Source organism: Hibiscus syriacus, unplaced genomic scaffold, assembly GCF_006381635.1.
Source record: "Hibiscus syriacus cultivar Baekdansim isolate YM2019G1 unplaced genomic scaffold, ASM638163v2 tig00112370_pilon, whole genome shotgun sequence".
In the NCBI taxonomy this organism is placed as follows: domain Eukaryota; kingdom Viridiplantae; phylum Streptophyta; class Magnoliopsida; order Malvales; family Malvaceae; genus Hibiscus; species Hibiscus syriacus.
Genome location: NW_024063316.1, coordinates 292,793 through 311,137, shown reverse-complemented (window position 1 = coordinate 311,137; position 18,345 = coordinate 292,793). Strand labels below are relative to the sequence as shown.

Genomic DNA, 18,345 nt, shown 5'->3' with positions numbered 1-18,345 from the left:
TAATTTTTTCTTTCTTTTGAGGATAAAGAGTAACCTTACAAACTCCCTAGTTTTTCCGGGCTAAACTAGAACCTTTCCCTAGCTTTTACATGGGATTAGCTAGAACCTTTCCCCTTTACAAAAGGATAAGAAATGTAAACAAGAAAACCTCTCTAAGGTAGGTGTTTACAAGATTGAGCTCACAAGAACAAAATATACAAGAGAAAGATGAAATAAGAATGAAAAACTCTTCTCTTGTGTTTGATTGCTTGGATAGTTGTTCTATTGCTTCTTCAAGTGTCCTTAGCTTGTATTTATAGCTTGGAATGTGTTTGAAGTCGTATATAGTCGTTGGGGATGTTTTGGAGCCGTTTGGGGATGAGAAACAATTAATAAAATAGCTTAGAGCGTGGGGGGAATCGGTACCCCCTCATGGGGAATCGGTTCCCTAATTGCAATCTGTTTTTGACCGTTAGATAGGGGGAATCGGTACCCCCTGGGGGGGGGAATCTGTTCCCCCTAGGGGGAATCGGTACCCTCTAGGGGGGAATCTGTTCCCCCTGGGGGGAATCTGATTTTTCTTGAAACCCTTTAAAAAGAAAATATTTTTGGCTCGATTAAGGCTCAAAATACTTTGTAAAATTGTTTTAAAATAGTTAAGTATAAAACATAATTTTACACTTTAGTAAGGATTAAAATGAACGTTGAAAGACTTGGAGTAATATTTTGATATTCGAATAATTATATCGAATATACTTAGAAAATCATTTGCAAAATCTTAAAATTCATTTGTTATATCGAAACATCAAAATGTTTTCAACAAATACACTATAGTCGGAGGACCATTTATGTACTTTACCCAAAAAATATAAGTGTACTTTTAAAATGACATCAATCTTGTCAATGAAGCTTTGGTATATATTATGGATAAAATTGTCGGATGAATGAAAATAGATGATTGAGATTGACTCTTTTTTTCTAATAAATATATTCTCATTTACTATTATTAATCTGAGTCGTCTATTTTCATTCATCCAACAGTTCTAAATTTGTGTACCACTGAAAGAGTTTTACATTATGTAACAAGATTTTATCTCTAATCATAGTTTTGTGTATGTATCATATTGGATGATTATGGTCATAGTCTACAATTAGTTAATCGAGTATCATTTATACGACTAGGGTTCAATGGATAAAGAATATCAAGATAGTAAACAAGTTGTTTATATACAAAATTAACTAAGCTAGCTCAACTACTTTAACAACCTAATTATCTAATAACCTACTCTAACTGGTTATCTCAACACTCCCCCTCAAGTTGGTGGGTGAAAGACATTCTTTACCCCCTACTTGAAACACAAATAATAATGTTGCTGTAACCCTAGAGCCTTTGTCATTATGTCAACTAACTGCTCTGTTGTAGATATATGCTATGTTAGTATGAAGCCTTCTTCAATCTTCTCACGAACAAAATGACAATCAATTCCATCCCTTAACCTGACATTACCTAACTTCATCCCTTAAAAAGTCCAATCAAATCGAAATCCATCAAATGTAGGTAAAATTAAAATCCCTACCCATAATCATCTTAACGTAAAAAGCTTCGCTTAAAGTTTATATCATGTCAGTAAAGACACTCCCTACAGAATGTATATTTTAAAAAACACAATATACACGACATTTATATAAAACGGTGATATTTTTTTTGAATAACTTTTGTCGTAACGCTTATTTTTTAAAAAGAAAATGATTTTTTTATTTTTTAATATGTAAAAATTCATATGTTTTGAAAATCAAATAAAATTTATATCGGTGTAATTTAGAAAAGAATCAGAGCTACTATTGACCTTTGGGTTAGATATGTCAAGTACCTAAGACATTCTAAAAAATAATAATAAATATAAAATTATTTTTTTAAACAAATTGATCTACATTACCATAAATTCATCTTTTAAGGATTGGAAGTCAAAACACGTGAGGAATGCTAAGCACCCCACATCGTCCAAAATTAGTAACTAATCGCTTATACATCGTTGTGGTAATGGAATTAAAAATACTAAAATAAAAAATCATTTCACGATTTATTTTATTTCTTATTAATTAATTTGTTTCAAACCCAAAGAAATATTCTATATTTTGAGAAGAAGTCATGGGATTTGCACGTCCTTTAACGGGATTGCTTTTCCATCTACCTCTTCTCTATACGAGAATATTCCCCTATTATTTATTTAGGATCATATATTAAGCATGAATAAAATAGAAATTAGAAATTAAAGTAACATATCAAAGATAAACAAATACAAGGTCATTAAAAGGATCATTATTGTTCATTTTTATTAAGACATATGTGATTATTTTCAAGTTCGTTTTCGCTTGAACGTCGTATTGAATCGTACTACCTCGATAGGTTGCACTTTTCACATCTATTCTATGAAATATGTTCTTGAAAATTGATTAGGGTATTAAATAAATCTAAGAATGAGCGTTATCTAATTTTAGGGCTATTCTATCGTTTTAAATTAAAAATGTAGCATGTGGGTTATATCAATTCTTAATAAATTCAAACAAGCATTTATACTAAATGAATTAATTAATAAGACTAAATTAGAACTAAACTAAAACTACAGGGACATATTAGCAAATAAGTTTATCTTACTTTTGGCAAAATCATGTCAAGTAGTGGCCAAAAATAAAAACGTAGCAAACTTGTGGGGGTCCTAAAGTGTTTATACCCCGTTTCTTAAAGTATGACAAACTAAGGAATGAAAAGTAACAAATCTGAAATTAATAGGGTCAATCAAACATTTAACCAAAGCATGTGATAGCATACATGCGACTAAAATGAAAACGAAATAGAAACTCGAAGTGCAAATTAAAAGAAGTAGAAATTCATTTCAGTGACTAAAATGTATATTTACAAAGATTGAAGGACCCACTCGCTAAAATGCACACTCTTCTACCCTAAACGGCGTCGTTTGATGTGGGGTTTATAACTCCAAGAACATGGCCGAAAATGGCCTGTTTTTTTTCATTCGTCTCATTTCATTCCTTTTTTAAGAGGGAAAACGAGAGCTCTCAAACTCTCTCTCTCTCTCCTCCTCGTCGGGGGAAACCGAAAGCTTCTGGCCTCCGCTCTCCGGATCACTCCACCGCCGCACACAGCGGTTAGAGTTCAAAAACTTACCCCAAAAATGACCACCTATTTTCCCTAAACCCGAAACCACTCACCCCTTGCCCTAAATCTACCCTACCACACGGCGGCCCTCTTGCTCCGACGGTGAAAGATCCGAAAGGTGAGCTTCTCTCTCCCTCTTTTTTTCTTCCTTTTTCATTTTTTGGTTCTCGAAAGTTCTCTGGTTGCTCTCCCTTGTACTCGAAAAAATAACCTCTTTTTTATATTGGAAGAACATGTCCTTTCTCTTTTTCTTTTCACGTTTCGGGTTGTCTCTGCCATGGAGAGAAAATTCTCTGACTTTGTTTTGTTTTTCCTTTTTAGTTATGTTGCTTTGACCGAGGCGGGGACAACGCTGGGAGACACGTCTTAGGTGGAAGTGACGTGGGTTATGACCAGGGTAAAACCTTTTACCCCCGAGGTTTGTTTATAATGACCGACGATGAATCCGATGATGAAGGTAGAGGCATATTGCATAGGGAACCGACAGGCAGCGTTGACCGGGCGTATGCATCTCACGGGTGGGTAGATCAACGGCCATGATTGGCGGCGGCGTGGATCCCAAATGTTAGTGTAAAATCTCTAATTAATCTAGACCGTTTGATGGCCCAGATCTAACGGCTCCCATTGAGCGGCGACTGGAAAAAAGTACAAAGCCCTAGCACGAGTGGGCTTTCTTCTGTGGGATTGGGTGCTGGTTTTCTTTAATTTTGTGAACTGGGGCTTGAATTTGTACATAATAATTTTTTGTTTATAATAATAATAATAATAATAAATGGTGATTACAACTTTTTAAATATTATTTACGCGAATAATAAAAAGCAAGGATGTAGTTAGGGATGGGCATGAGACCCGAACCCGACAGGTTTTGACTCGATCGGGTTGAATTTTTTTTAAAAAAATCGGGTTCAGGTCAGGTTGGTTTTTTTAGTGTGGTATTTGGATTGGGTTTAGGGTGAAAAATATCCGACCCGAAAAAAATATATAATTTTTTCTTATATATTAGGGAATAATTACAATAATACAAGGGTTTCAAAAAATGGTTCGCAGTCGCGATATAGCGGTTTCGCCCATGTCCGAGTTACCCGCGACGGCCGCAATCACAGTAAATCTGAAATAACCGAAAATGCGACCGCAACTGCGATTTGAAACCCTGAATAATACATCTCTATATATAATTTTTTTCAATTAAGTTATTTTTTTATTTAATAAAATATTTATTTATTTATTTCGGGTCGGGTCGGGTCGGGTCGGATTTCTAAGTTATATATCGGGTCGGGGGTCGGATCGGGTGAAACCTTGTTTTGGTAAGGTCTCGGATGAAGGCTCCCTTGTTCTCGGGTCGATAAGGTGGACCTAAAACCCGACCTAACTCGACCCATACCCATATGTATATGTAGCTCATATAAAATTACGTAATTGGTCCGTGTTCATTATTTAATGAATAATAATAATATAAAATATTAAAGATTATTTGGACAAATATTATCCTCCTTAATTTATTCTTTTCTTCATTTTCCAGCCCACAAACTGTAACAAGTAATTGATAGGCTGCTAAAACCTATCAACAATTCTCAATGCTGCCTCCGAGAGCTCTTCATAAACCCTCATATCATAAACCACTCCATCAGGGACCGTCACATTATGCGCCTCCACATTTTGCCTGCAGTCCAACTCCCTTACCAGCGCCGCCACCACGTTCTCGTTCGTCCCGTCGTACTCTCCCGCCTCCAACATCCTCGTCGCGTTGGCCAGACGGGTCATCGCCACCGACAACCACTTCTCGCAGCTCTGCAACATAGATTTCACCTCCTTCTCATGCACGGCCGAGGCTAAAGCCGACATGTTGCCCGACAACGTCCCGGCCTTGTCGCTCAGACATGTTATGACGATGGCCGCGATGCCTACCTTGTCAGCTGACTGGCTTTGAGGGTCGGATTCTAAGCATCGGACGCATGTCGGGGGGACGTCCGCATTGTTGCATTGGACTCGAATTAGAGTTTCGTCGGCGGAAACGAGTTTCTGACGGCCGGCGTGGTTGAAGGAGATCAAAAGGAGGAGGAGAAGGCCGAGATGGGAAAGATGCAAATGGATTCCCATGGATGATTCTGTTGGGTTCATGTGAAGATTAGAGGTAATGTGTGTATATATACACAATGAAGCTTGAAAAAAAAAATAGAATTTATTAAGTTCAAAAGGTTATTTTATAATTATTATTTTATGCACAAATAATGAAATAACGATTATCTTCAAAATTTGTAATAATAATATAGTAATTATAGTAACTTTTTGAAAATTATTATTTTATTTTTATAAATTAAATAAACCTTAATTGGTGTTTGCCAACTTTTTCAACAAAGCTTGCACTTTTAAAACACATAATTTTGCTGATTTCAAACAAATTATTGCATTAAATACTCTTTATTTATGGAAATATTGATAAGTGTCATTAGACTTAAAAGTGATATTTAAAATAATAAACATTAAAACGTATACGTGCGAAGGCTTTCGATTCGATGTAGGACGAAACCCCTACATTATAATTAGGGATGGACACGGGTCAGGTCCGGTTAACCTGATTCGACCGAAAAGTATTATCCTTCATCCGATCTGAACCTGACCGAAAATTATACACCCTCCACCTGACTCAAATTAGATCCAATCTTTTGAGATAAGGCCTGAACACAACCCAATTTGACCTGAAATAATATAAAAAATACAACTCGATCAGGTCGGGTAGGGCCGAAATCCGTCGGGTTCGAGTCATGTGTACATTCCTAATTATAATTTGATTAACTTAGGGTTTATATATTCGTACAACAATATATTCAACTAAAATTCTAAAAAAAATTAGTTTGATTTTTTTCATATATATATTCTTATTTCCTTTTTTTTATTGCTCATGACATTTTATAATAAAAATGAAACAGAAAATTTCAAATATTACCTTAATTAGTGACATTAAGTGCTTATGTCTTTTTAGTATAAATATATGTGGGGTTGCATCAAATGATAAGATTCCATGCATAAGAGGCATTAATTGTTGCAATTAATTTCATTTTTCATATTCCTATTTCTTAAGATACACGACATTAAAAAAATAATATAAAGACGATATATATATATATTGAAAATTATTACATTTTTAAACATTCTATATTTATAAAAATATAAAATATTTTAATTATAATTGTGACATAATAATTTATAAAAATTATATACAAAATTACAATTACATGAACTGTGAATAAAGATAATGATGTATAATTGGATTTCGTATTGTTTTGTTCTTTACTTCATTTGTGACACATGATCTCAACAACCTGAGTGTGGCCAATGGCCACCTTTGCAGATAATAAGTATGATTAGGATGTACATAGTAGGTCGAGATTTTGGTGAATTCAACTTGATTCGATAAAAATATACTTTTAATCTGAAATTTGATCTGATTTAGAGTTAGGATGATTTTATTCGATTCAAAACTTGACTCGCATTTAGAGATAAAATTTGCTTCCGACCCAATTTGAATCGACACAAATAAGGATTTATGTGATAAAATAAGGATTTAATTGAAGGATAAACTATGCAGATAGTCCATTATAATTTTGGTTTGACCGATATTGGTAAGAAATTTAAAAATTAAGGGGGAATGCTCCCTAACGTTATCGATCCATTCGATTATAGTCTCTCAGCCATTAATTTTTGTTAACCCCATTTTGTTTAGGTCTCTAACAAGGCTTAGGGACTAAAATCGAACGGGACTTAATGGTTGAGAGACTAAAATCAAATGAATTAATAACGTTAGGGACTATAATCGAACGGATCGATAATGTTAGGGACCATATCTCCTTAATTTTTAAATTGGTGACCAAAGTCGATCATACCCGAAACATAGGGGATTATCTGCATAATTTACCCTTAATTGAAATATATATATATATATATATATATATGAGGTATAATTATATTAATTGTTTGGATCAAATATTTTTCATCCTAAAATAAAATTTGATATGACACAGAGTTATACTCTAAAAACTAGACTCAGTGAGACTCAAACTCAAAGTTAAAATACCTACCCAAAAAGATCGAGTCGAAACTTGATGGGTTCAGGTCTCTTGTCTATCCCTAATTATGACGAAATTAACTCTAAGGTCCTCGACTATAAAATATTATTTTTTAAGTCCCCTAACTATTAGAAGTTACAAAATGGTCTCCTAACTATAAAATGATATTTTGTTGAGTCCCCTAACTATTTAATGTTACAAAATAGTCACCAACTATTCTTTTTTTATTAATATGTGGTACGTACAAGGCAATATATGTTCAAAGATAACTCTTAACCATTTGACATTGAATGTTCACACTGTTAGCATTCCTGGTGCTTGTGTCGACACTAACTTTTCGTCCTGTCTTTTAATACATTATTATTATTATTGTGATTATTAATGTTACATATTATATTTTACAGACCCAAGACCCAGTTACAAATATCAACCGAATTACAAGATGTTGGTTCAAGCCCATGTGACCCGGTTCAGTAACCCGACCTAATGAATTTAGGATTTGCTAAAATCCTAAAGCAAGCTGCCATCAACTTCAACTGTCATCCACGCATGTCTCCTACTGCAGTGTCAAGCCAACATAGAGACACCACCAAATACTTCTAAAAGTTGTCATCATCTGGCCATCTCAGCAAATGTGACTGGATTGAAACCAATGTCAACACAAAAGATTAAGTTTACCTAAATCGTTGAAAAAAAGCAAATCCCGAAAATTACGGGATTAAAGATACATGCTTCAACACTAATTGAAGAAAAAAATGGATTCGAAACAACCATAAATAGGGGAAATTTCAACGGAAAAAAAAGAAGAGGAGATAGGCAAAATTCACCAACAAGCAGGGGTTCTGATATGTCATTCGAAAGCTGTAAAATAGGGAGGATTTTGATCAACAGATGAAACCCGAGTGAAAACAGATTGTAAGGGTCGGTTCTTCAATAGAAAGAGGGGATCTTTCAAAAACAATTTGTAAGAGGGTCATTAATACAAAAGGGTCTCCTGGGATTTTGATTCAAAATCAATAAAATACCAATTTTCTTCCTTTGATTTTTCGTACAAGCAATTCCCCATTTTTATCAACAACCCGACAGCACAAAGCAAAGCATTTTTAAGGTAACAAATCATATTCATTTTTTAGTATAAGTTTTGAAACAAAACAGAATAGAAAGCAGAGGTAAAAAAAGAGGAAGCAAATATTACCTTGGAGTGGTCGGAGAGGAGTATGGCCACCACGACGTGGTGACCGACCAGTGATGAACGAGCTGTGGATCTTGATGTACAGCCGCTGTTCGTGAAGAGAGTCAGAGAGGGGGAGAACGTCGCTGGGGAGTTTATGTTTAGTAAACACGGTTAGGGCAAATTCTCATAAAATAATATATATTAATTCATAAAATAACAGTGTTTCAATAGTTGTAAAACCGTTTTGCATAGGGAGGGGTAAATCCTTTTGGCTAATCCTTTGAGTTTCAAAGCATTCAACTCGGGTGTTTAAGTTTTTTATTTTCTGATTATAGCTCCTAAGTTTCATGTGAATTTCATTTAGGTCCCTAATTGTAGGTTTATATTTATAATTTTGTCTCTATATTTTATGCGCATTTAATTTCAGTCCCAAGCAGTTTTTGTATTTAACTTTTATTGTTTAGACATTGGAACCTTAATTGTTGTATGTCTTTTTTAGTCCTATGTTATGTTGTTTATAATTTCTTGTTGTTTTGACTTCTAGCCCGTAATTTTGTTAAATTACATTTTAATCCCATAGTATGTTCATTTTAATTCTTATGTTATTTTGCACTATGTTCGGTTGCTTTTTGGTATATGCTATTTTTGTCCTTTGTGGTATAAATGTATATATATACATACATAGGTGGCATATTTTGGTCCATATGAAGCATATTTATATTTTTAAACTAAGACGTTATGGTGTGTAAAGTCATGTAAATTTATTTTAATTTAGTCCATTATTAGGATTGATTTCTTTAATTAGTTGCACGTAATGGTTTTGCATGTTGATATGTTTTGATATGTACAAGTATACGATTGATTTATTTGCAAATTGTATGACATTTTTACATGTATTTTGTATGAGATCCTCACGTGCATCACTCAACCTAATTACATAATCTGATTAATGGTAATATTCGAGCATTTTAATATTGTCGTAAAGTGACTGTCTTAACGGATAAGAAGTTACTTTTGATAATTTTAAAATGAAAGTCTATCCTATAAGTGACACCAATTAAAACATATTCATTTTTAAAATTTGGGGACTGAGGAAAAGATCGTATTCTTTTAATTAAATTCATCGAGAAAAGACAGTTAGATCGAATCTATGGTCTCGTCTCTTGATATTTAATTAATTGAATACCCTTGTTCTCATTAAATATTGGTAATAAATAATTAATCAATTGCTTGATAGTTTTTTTTACTTTGCATGTGTTTTTAAAGGGTTTTCAAAATAATAATGTTCGATCATAAATAATTAAATATTATTATTTTATCTCTAAAAATTAGTTTGGGTGTTATTATTTTGAATTTAGAATGAAATTTCAATATTTTTTTATTCGATTGGAGTAAGAATCGATTGCTTCAAGGTATGATAGATCATTTCTTCTCGATAGGAAATAATTAAATATTATTATTCTTTCATCCAAAATTTTGAAAAATATTATTTTAGGGGATCATAAATCAAATTAATTTTGAACTTATACATTTTATTACAAAGATAATTAATTAATCGACTAGGTACCGATTTAGGGCACTGTGGGGGTGCTAACCTTCCCCACGTGTAACAGACTCCCGAACTCATTTCTGGTAACACGGACCTAAATTTGTTGTTTAATTAAAATTAATTTTTTTTAAAATGACAAAACGTTTTTGGGTGCCCAATCACACCTTAATCAAAGATTGGTGGCGACTCCTCGAACTGTATTTTTATCATAAAGGAATTTCCAAATTTTCGAAACGAGAGGTTTTTTAATCACATTCATTTTTAATTTAAATTTAATCTAAAGAGAATAATTAAAAACTGGTGTGGTTTCCAAAATCTCACCCGGGAAAAAACCGTTTCGACAGCATGGCGACTCCGCTGGGGACAATTTTAGAGAGTCAGGCCGATAATTGATTAATTAATTGTCTTTGCAAATAAAAAATACAAGTTAAGTCTAATTTGGTTTTTGATCCCTTGTTTTGTTTTAAATAAGTTTTGAATGCTTTTTGACTCTTAATTTGCTTAACCACTAAATAGTTGTACTGATCTGTTTTCTAATGTTGTCAGATTAAATAATTGTTCAGGGTCTTGAGTTTTATTTTTAGTGTTGTTTGCTTTGTTTCGCTTTTCCTCACACACTGCACAACTGCATTCGCATAACATGAGCTAAAACCCCGCTCCGTCCTATTTAAGTAGGAGAAAGTAACTACTCCCTCGTGTTTTCACCTCCGTGCGGGATAGTGAAATGCTCCTGGCTCACACCTTATGATCCTCGTGAGGTTTTCACCTCCGCAATGACATAAGGAAGTGTGTCCCCTCAAATTGAACTCAATCTGAAAGCCTGTGATGGGCCAGGATTGAGGGTTCGATAGCCCAAGGGGCACCGACAAAGGACAATTCGACCCCCCTTACTTTAGAACTGAACCCAGCATATAGTGAACATAGAGCCCAAATTTAGGTCGAGCCTGACCTGAAACTTAGGAGTCCCGTGAGGAGGGTACACAAGGAAAAGTTTTTGAGTCATTTATTTTCACTTTTTGAATAAATGTATGCGAACTAGAAATCATGTGGTTAGGATTATTTTCCTGAACAAACATGTGAATTAGATATCATGCGGTTAGGATTTTTATGAAAAGCATATGGGTAGAAATCATGACTGGGTAGGATCTACTAAAGTATGATTGGGTAGCTAACATGTAGGGTAGGTTTTATCGATAAATTGATTTATATTTAGTCAATTCATTTATGATTACTGACCGATTTTCTTTCTTTTGTTTACTTTATCCTCATCTTGTTGCAATATTCATTTCATTGGTGTTGATCCATGACTGATGTCCATATAGAAGACTAGTATTATGGAACGAATGATTCAAAAAATAGAGGACAATGCAGACGTCTTGATATGGCCCGAGCAGTCTCAACTAATAAATGGAGACAGTTTATCACCAGGGTATATATCAGAGCTGAGAGGGTATCTCACATCAACGTTTGTCAGAATGATCTGAACGAACTGAAAGATTTGGGGAAGATGGGAAACGTCCGATAAGCAATTGTTCTATCAACTCCATGGTGACATTTCATATCTCCTTGATATCCCGATTGATCGGAATTTGTTTAGAGCTCTAGCTCAGTTTTGGAATCCCGCTTATAGCTGTTTTACATTTGGCCGAGTAGACATGACACCTACTATAGAGGAGTATCGTGCCTTGATTCGCTGTCCGAGGTTCCAAGTAGACAAAGTATACACCAAACCCCCAAATACTCCTTCATTTAAGAAAAAACTTTCTGATGACTGGCATGAGTGAAGAATGGGTTATGAGAGGCATAATAAATAAAGGAGACCGCGAATGCGTTTACTTGGACCCTTATGAGAGATTTGATTGACTGTCATCCTGATCGAAGAAAAAAGATTGACTTCTTTGCTTTAGGTATCTATGGATTGGTTATTTTCCCAAGAGTTCTCGGGGCATATTGATGTATCAGTGGTAGACCTGTTCGAAAGATTGGATAGACATGTGGATCCTGTTCCAGCTATTCTGGCAGAAACATTTCGTTCCCTGAGCTCTTGCCGAAGAGAAGGGGAAGGACGATTCATAGGTTGTGCACCATTGTTGCTAACCTGGATCCTTAGTCATTTCAAACACGTCGAGAGAGCACCTGGTCGGGTCTTCTTAGATGGTTTTTCACCGTTGAAGGATTTCATTTCTCGACAATGGCCTGGGGTTTTACTGAGGAAAAGTGGATGATCATTTTCAAAAATATCCGAGACAGTGACATATTATGGCGTACCTCATGGAATATCTCATCTGACATATTGTATCGATGTGGAGATAGAGATTGGGTCCCATTACCTGGTATTTGGGGATCTGTAGGGTATACCCCATTACTGGTTTCCCGACAATTTGGGTCGAGACAGTTTATTCCGGCAACAAGGGAGTTATCTAAGTCTGAGTTTGCATTCAGGGGAGAACTGTATAAGAATAAAGTTAAAGGGGTCACTGATGCTTGGAGACACACCCATCGGGTAAATCTCTTTACTTTTGAGTCAAGGCTATCTCGAGGATACGATGAGTGGAGAAGCAACCGAGTTAATGATAATATTCCAATAGGCAATCAAGAGAATATCCAATCTATGGAAGAACACCCAGGGTGATCCCGTCTCCGCTCGAGCAAGCCAGGCTTGATTTTGAGGCAGAAAGGAAACAATGGAGAGTAACTTTACAAAAGCTAGAAGATGAAGTATATCAGAAAGGGCTGGAGACTGACATCCAAAAAAGTCGGGCTGATCGGATTGAAAAAGTGGAGAAGCAACTTAGATTGGATTTCAATGACCTCCATTTATCACACCAGCGAATGATCAAAGACCAGGCATCTGATAGCTCTAGTAAGTCTTCTACTGAATGGAGGCAAGAAGTGGCAGGACTGAAAAGAGAAGTTGGGGAAAGCAGTGAAGAACTCAAACGGAGTAGACATCAGGCCAAAATACTCTTGAGAGACAAAAATGCCCTTGAACAACAGTTGCTAGAGAATCAGACCCAGAATGAGAAATTAAAGAATAGGGTCTTGAATTTAGAGACTGTTTTGCAACGATATCGAAGTCGAGAAAGTAGTTCACATGCTGAAGTGGAAAGATTGATGAAGCGTGCGAATGAACTTGAGGCCTTAGTTCAAGATTTGCAAAGAAGAGCAAATGAACTTCCGTTGGTCCCTTATGAAGGAGTTATGCAATGGCGCTATCGTTGGGAGCAAGCTCAGTGGAGAGTTAAGCAAAGGGAGGATCTCATTGCAAGATACCTATATCAAGCTCAAGGAGTGGCTCATCACTTGGTTGATCTGTCACAGGAAGCTGATAATGTGATCGAAGAACTGGATCCAGAGGCAGAAGAAAACCAGAAGATAGTGGAATTATTGGGACATATCCAACAATTAGGAGAGATAGCTATTGTATCTGTGATCTGTTTAATCTTTGTAATTGAGCTTCGTTTCCTATATAAAAAGTTGTTCTAAGGAATCGTCCCAAAATCAACACCTTGTATTACATTCATCTTGCATTCATATTGCATCTACATTGCATTTCCTTTTATGAATAACATTCTAATCACATTTTTCACACCTCATTAATAAAACACCATGATTAATAAAAAATATTGTGGCAGAATACTGGACACTTATAAGCATCCATACAACACGCGAAAAAAGGCAATGGATGATAGAATTGTCAATATAGAGAAGGTTCAAGCTGAAATGCAAGAGAATTTAAAGAAAGCGCAAGAGGAAATGCGTGAACAGATAATGAAGGCTCAAGATGACATGATGGCAAAGTTTAGTTTGCTACAGGGAAATAGTGTGGTCCAAGGAGAGGCTCCAATTATCGGTCCTGCTGCTGAGGAACCTTTATATCCCCCTGGCTTCACACCACCGTATATCCACACACAACAAGCCACGACCATCCAACCGAAAAAAATACAAGTGAACTTACCTGGCTCTTCGACAAACCCACAACCAATTGAAGATGTCCCTGATTTGGATGAGGAAGACAAAAAAGAACAGGATAAGGAGATTAAGAAAGAATGGGAACAAATGAAACATGAATTCCGAGCTATGAAAGAAGATGCTAGCCTATATGGAATTGACGCCAGAGAACTAAGTCTGGTCCCCGATTTAGTGTTGCCACCGAAGTTCAAAGTTCCAGACTTTGAGAAATTTGATGGCACCAGTTGTCCTTCTACACACATTACCATGTTTTGCAGAAAAATGACAGGCTATGTGGGAAACGATCAGCTATTAATCCACTGTTTTCAAGAGAGCCTGGCAGGCTCAGCAATCCGTTGGTACAATCAGCTAAGCCGAGCTCAGATTAAATCCTGGAAGGATTTGGCTAAGGCTTTTCTAGAGCAATATAAGCACGTAAAAGATGTGAGGCCGAATCGAATTCTGTTGCAGAGTATGGAAAAAAGATCCAATGAGAGTTTCAGGCAATATGCTCAAAGGTGGAGAGATGTGGCTATGCAAGTTCATCCACCATTAGAGGAGGAAGAACCAATATGTTTTTTATAAATACTCTGAGGGCCCCGTTCTTTGGACATCTCATTGGAAATTCATCTAAGAATTTTGCTGACATAGTTAATGCAGGAGAAATGATCGAGATGGCGATCAAAGGGAAGCTAGACGGGGGAGAATCTAGCCGAAAGCCTCCAGTGAGAAGAAAAGATAATGAGGTCAATAATGTGAAGAAATATGATTCTAATAACATTACAGTATCTCGACCACCGGCCACTGCGTCGTCAGTATTAAATCCTGTCCAACAAGGAGTGAAAGAACCAAGACAGGAAAGGGAAAGGGTTCAATTTGACCCTATCCCCATGACCTATAAAGAATTATTCCAGATCCTGTATGACAAACATGTGGTGTCACCTTACCACACTTCTCCAATACAACCTCCTTACCCAAAATGGTTTGACATCAATGCTCAATGTGAGTATCATGTGGGGGCATCGGGGCATTCAATTGAAAACTGTCTGGCCTTTAAAAAGTTGGTGCAGAGATTAAGACAAAGAAATGTTATCAACTTCGGTGATAGTGAGCAGCCTAATGTGGTTCAGAACCCACTACCGAACCATGCAGGAACAGGGGTCAATGTTGTTATTGAAGAAAAAGAGAATGAAGTCATAACCAAAGTCAATGAAGTGAAGTCACCCATGCATTGGATATGGGGGCAAATAGTCAAAGTAGGCTGGTTGACCTTTAATGCTAACAAGAATAAGTATGCTTGCCCCTATCACCGTTGCGAGGATCATGTCATTCAAAACTGTGACGAGTTCAAGGCCTTGGTTCAAAGGTTGATGGATAATAAAGACATGGAATTTTACCATGAGGCTACGAAAGAGAAAGAGATTGAGATTTGCACTTCTGAAGATACATCCAAAGGAGTTTACAATACTAACTACCCTTTAGTCATCACACCAAAAGCTCGGACTATAGAAAGGTTAATCCCAAAAGTGATGATCACGCCTCCGTCGTCATTTCCTTATAAAGACAACAAGCAGGTCCCTTGGAGGTATGGATGCCAAATAGAGAATGTTGAGAGTTCAGAAGATGCTAAGAAAGAGGTGGATGAGGTAGGCCACTTCACTAGAAGTGGGAGATGTTATTCTCCAAACCAAATTAGTGACCTGAGAAAAGAGCGGCCCCTGATAAAGGAAAAAGGGTCGAGATAATGATGAAATAAATGAGTCAACAATCAATGAGCCGGTAACAGAGAACGAGGCTGTAGAGTTTTTAAAATTTTTGAAGCATAGTGAGTACAGCATCGTCGAGCAATTACACAAGTTGCCAGCTCGTATCTCGATCCTGTCTCTACTATTAAGCTCTGAGGCACATCGAAATGCATTGCTGAAAGTTTTGAATCAGACTTTCGTACCGAAAGATGTGCCAGTGGAAAAGATAGATCGACTGGTTTCAAATATTCAGGCGGATAATTTCATCTCTTTCTCTGATGACGAGATCCCATCCGGAATGATGGGCAATCCTAAAGCCCTGCATATTACCATCAGGTGCAAGGGACATGTGTTATCACGAGTACTAATCGACAATGGCTCTGCCCTGAATGTGATGCCATTAGTGACATTAAAAAAACTGCCGGTTGATAGTACATACATGAGAAATTGCCAAAGCATCGTTCGAGCTTTTGACGGAACAAAGAAGGAGGTGCTGGGGAAGATCGATATTCCTTTAACCATAGGACCATCAACCTATGAGGTCGAATTCCTTGTAATGGATATAATGCCTTCCTATAACTGCTTGTTAGGAAGGCCTTGGATCCATCAGGCAGGAGTTGTGCCATCCACTTTGCATCAGAACTCAAATTTGTAATTGAGGGGAGACTGGTATGCCTTAATGCTGAGGAAGATATCATTGCTTCCATATCTACTACCGCTCCATATGTCGAAATAGATGAAGATGCGGTCGAGTGCTCTTTCAGAGCCTTGGAATTCATTAATGCCACCTTTGTGCCGAAAGAAAGAAAATTCCGAAGCCTAGGCTATCCATTGTACCAAAATGGAACTGAAATGACTATGGGAAGAGGAGCCAAGGTTGGAAGTGGGTTGGGAAGCCGCCTACAGGGAAATATTAGTCCAGTTTTTCCTGGTATTAAGCGAGATCGTTTTGGTTTGGGATATCGCCCGACCTTAAAGGAAAAGTTGAAAAATGTTCAAAAGAGCCATGAAAGGAGGAAAGCCAGGTTAGTCGGGGAAGATATTAAGTGGGAACCCATGAATTTCCCATTGTTGCGTGACACATTCATATCTGGGGGCCATATGTTTCAGGGGAGTCGATCATCAAAAGAGTCTGTTATTGAAAATAACCTGAAGGATTTAGCCGTAAATGTGATATCAGAGGAAGGAATCGAAGACGGAAGGGCTATGGGCATCTACCCCGCACCACCAGGCTTTGTGCTAAACAATTGGACAGCAGAAGAATTACCTGTAGTTTACAAAACTATTTCAGAGTAATGCACAAAAACTTTCCCTATTGTCTAAACCCTGAGGCAATAGGTGATCTCTTGTAAGGGGTTAATCTATATGTTTTTTTTAAATAAATGATGCATTCCTCTTAATTCACGAAATGACAAATATCATCATTTCCATTCTTTTATTTATTTATTTTTTATATATTATTATTTCATTCTATTTCGATATGGGATAGATTCTCCTGTATTTGTATATGTATATATCCTCTCGTTCGTTATTCTTTCAGGACCTCCGATATTAATAGTATGAATGCTGATGAGTCTGACCTGAAGATAGATTTCGAGTTGCCCATATGTCAAGGGGAAATTGAAGGTTATGATAGTGATGAGGGAAGCCATTATCTTCTGAACTACTAAAAATGGTAGAAATAGAAGATAACAAATTCTGCCTCATGAAGAGCCCATTGAGATCTTGAATCTAGGATCAGAGGAGGATAAAAAAGAGATAAAGATTGGCACCATCATATCTGCTGAGGGACGACAAAGTCTGATTCAGCTGCTTCGAGAGTACAGAGATGTGTTCGCTTGGTCGTATGAGGACATGCCAGGGTTAGATACTGAATTAGTGGTACATAAATTGCCAATAAAGCCTGAATGTAAACCGGTACAACAAAAGTTCAGAAGGATGCGACCTGAAATGATACTTAAAATTAAAAAAAGAAACAATTTGATGCTGGGTTCCTGAAAGTAGCCAAGTATCCGGAATGGGTAGCAAATGTTGTTCCAGTACCAAAGAAGATGGGAAAGTTCGCATGTGCATCGACTACAGAGATCTTAATCGGGCCAGTCCGAAAGATAATTTCCCTCTGCCACACATAGACACCCTGGTGGACAATACAGCTGGAAACTTTCTATTTTCATTTATGGATGGGTTTTCAGGTTACAATCAAATAAAGATGCATCCAGATGATATGGAAAAAACTACGTTTGTCACCATGTGGGGTACGTTCTGTTACAAGGTGATGCCGTTCGGACTAAAGAATGCAGGGGCAACCTATCAAAGGGCCATGGTAACACTATTCCACGACATGATGCACAAGGAAATCGAGGTATATGTCGATGATATGATTGTTAAAGCTAAAACGGAGGAAGAACACATCGAGAATCTGAGGAAACTCTTCCAAAGATTAAGGAACTGCCAGTTAAAACTCAATCCAAGCAAGTGTACCTTCGGGGTAACATCGGGAAAACTCTTGGGGTTTATAGTAAGCAAAAAAGGGATTGAAGTAGATCCTGACAAGGTCAAAGCTATTCAGAATTTACCACCCCCAAAAACACAAAAAGAAGTTCGAGGATTTCTGGGAAGATTAAACTACATCGCCCGATTTATTTCGCAATTAACTGAGAAGTGCGATCCCATTTTTCGCCTTCTCCGTAAAAATAACCCAGGGGTAT

General features: G+C 36.7%; 1 protein-coding gene across 1 annotated transcript; it reads right to left on the bottom strand.

Moving 5' to 3' along the window:
• Positions 1 to 4,634: 4,634 nt before the first annotated feature.
• On the bottom strand, positions 4,635 to 5,277 carry LOC120178725. The gene has a single exon (XM_039184516.1). It carries the CDS (start codon positions 5,270 to 5,272, stop codon positions 4,706 to 4,708), a length of 567 nt encoding a protein of 188 aa, XP_039040447.1. The 5' UTR covers positions 5,273 to 5,277; the 3' UTR covers positions 4,635 to 4,705.
• Positions 5,278 to 18,345: the final 13,068 nt, after the last annotated feature.

Excerpts from the sequence above, each read along its gene's own strand:
- LOC120178725 (XM_039184516.1), bottom strand. The coding sequence starts at position 5,272 with ATGAACCCAACAGAATCATCCATGGGAATCCATTTGCATCTTTCCCAT.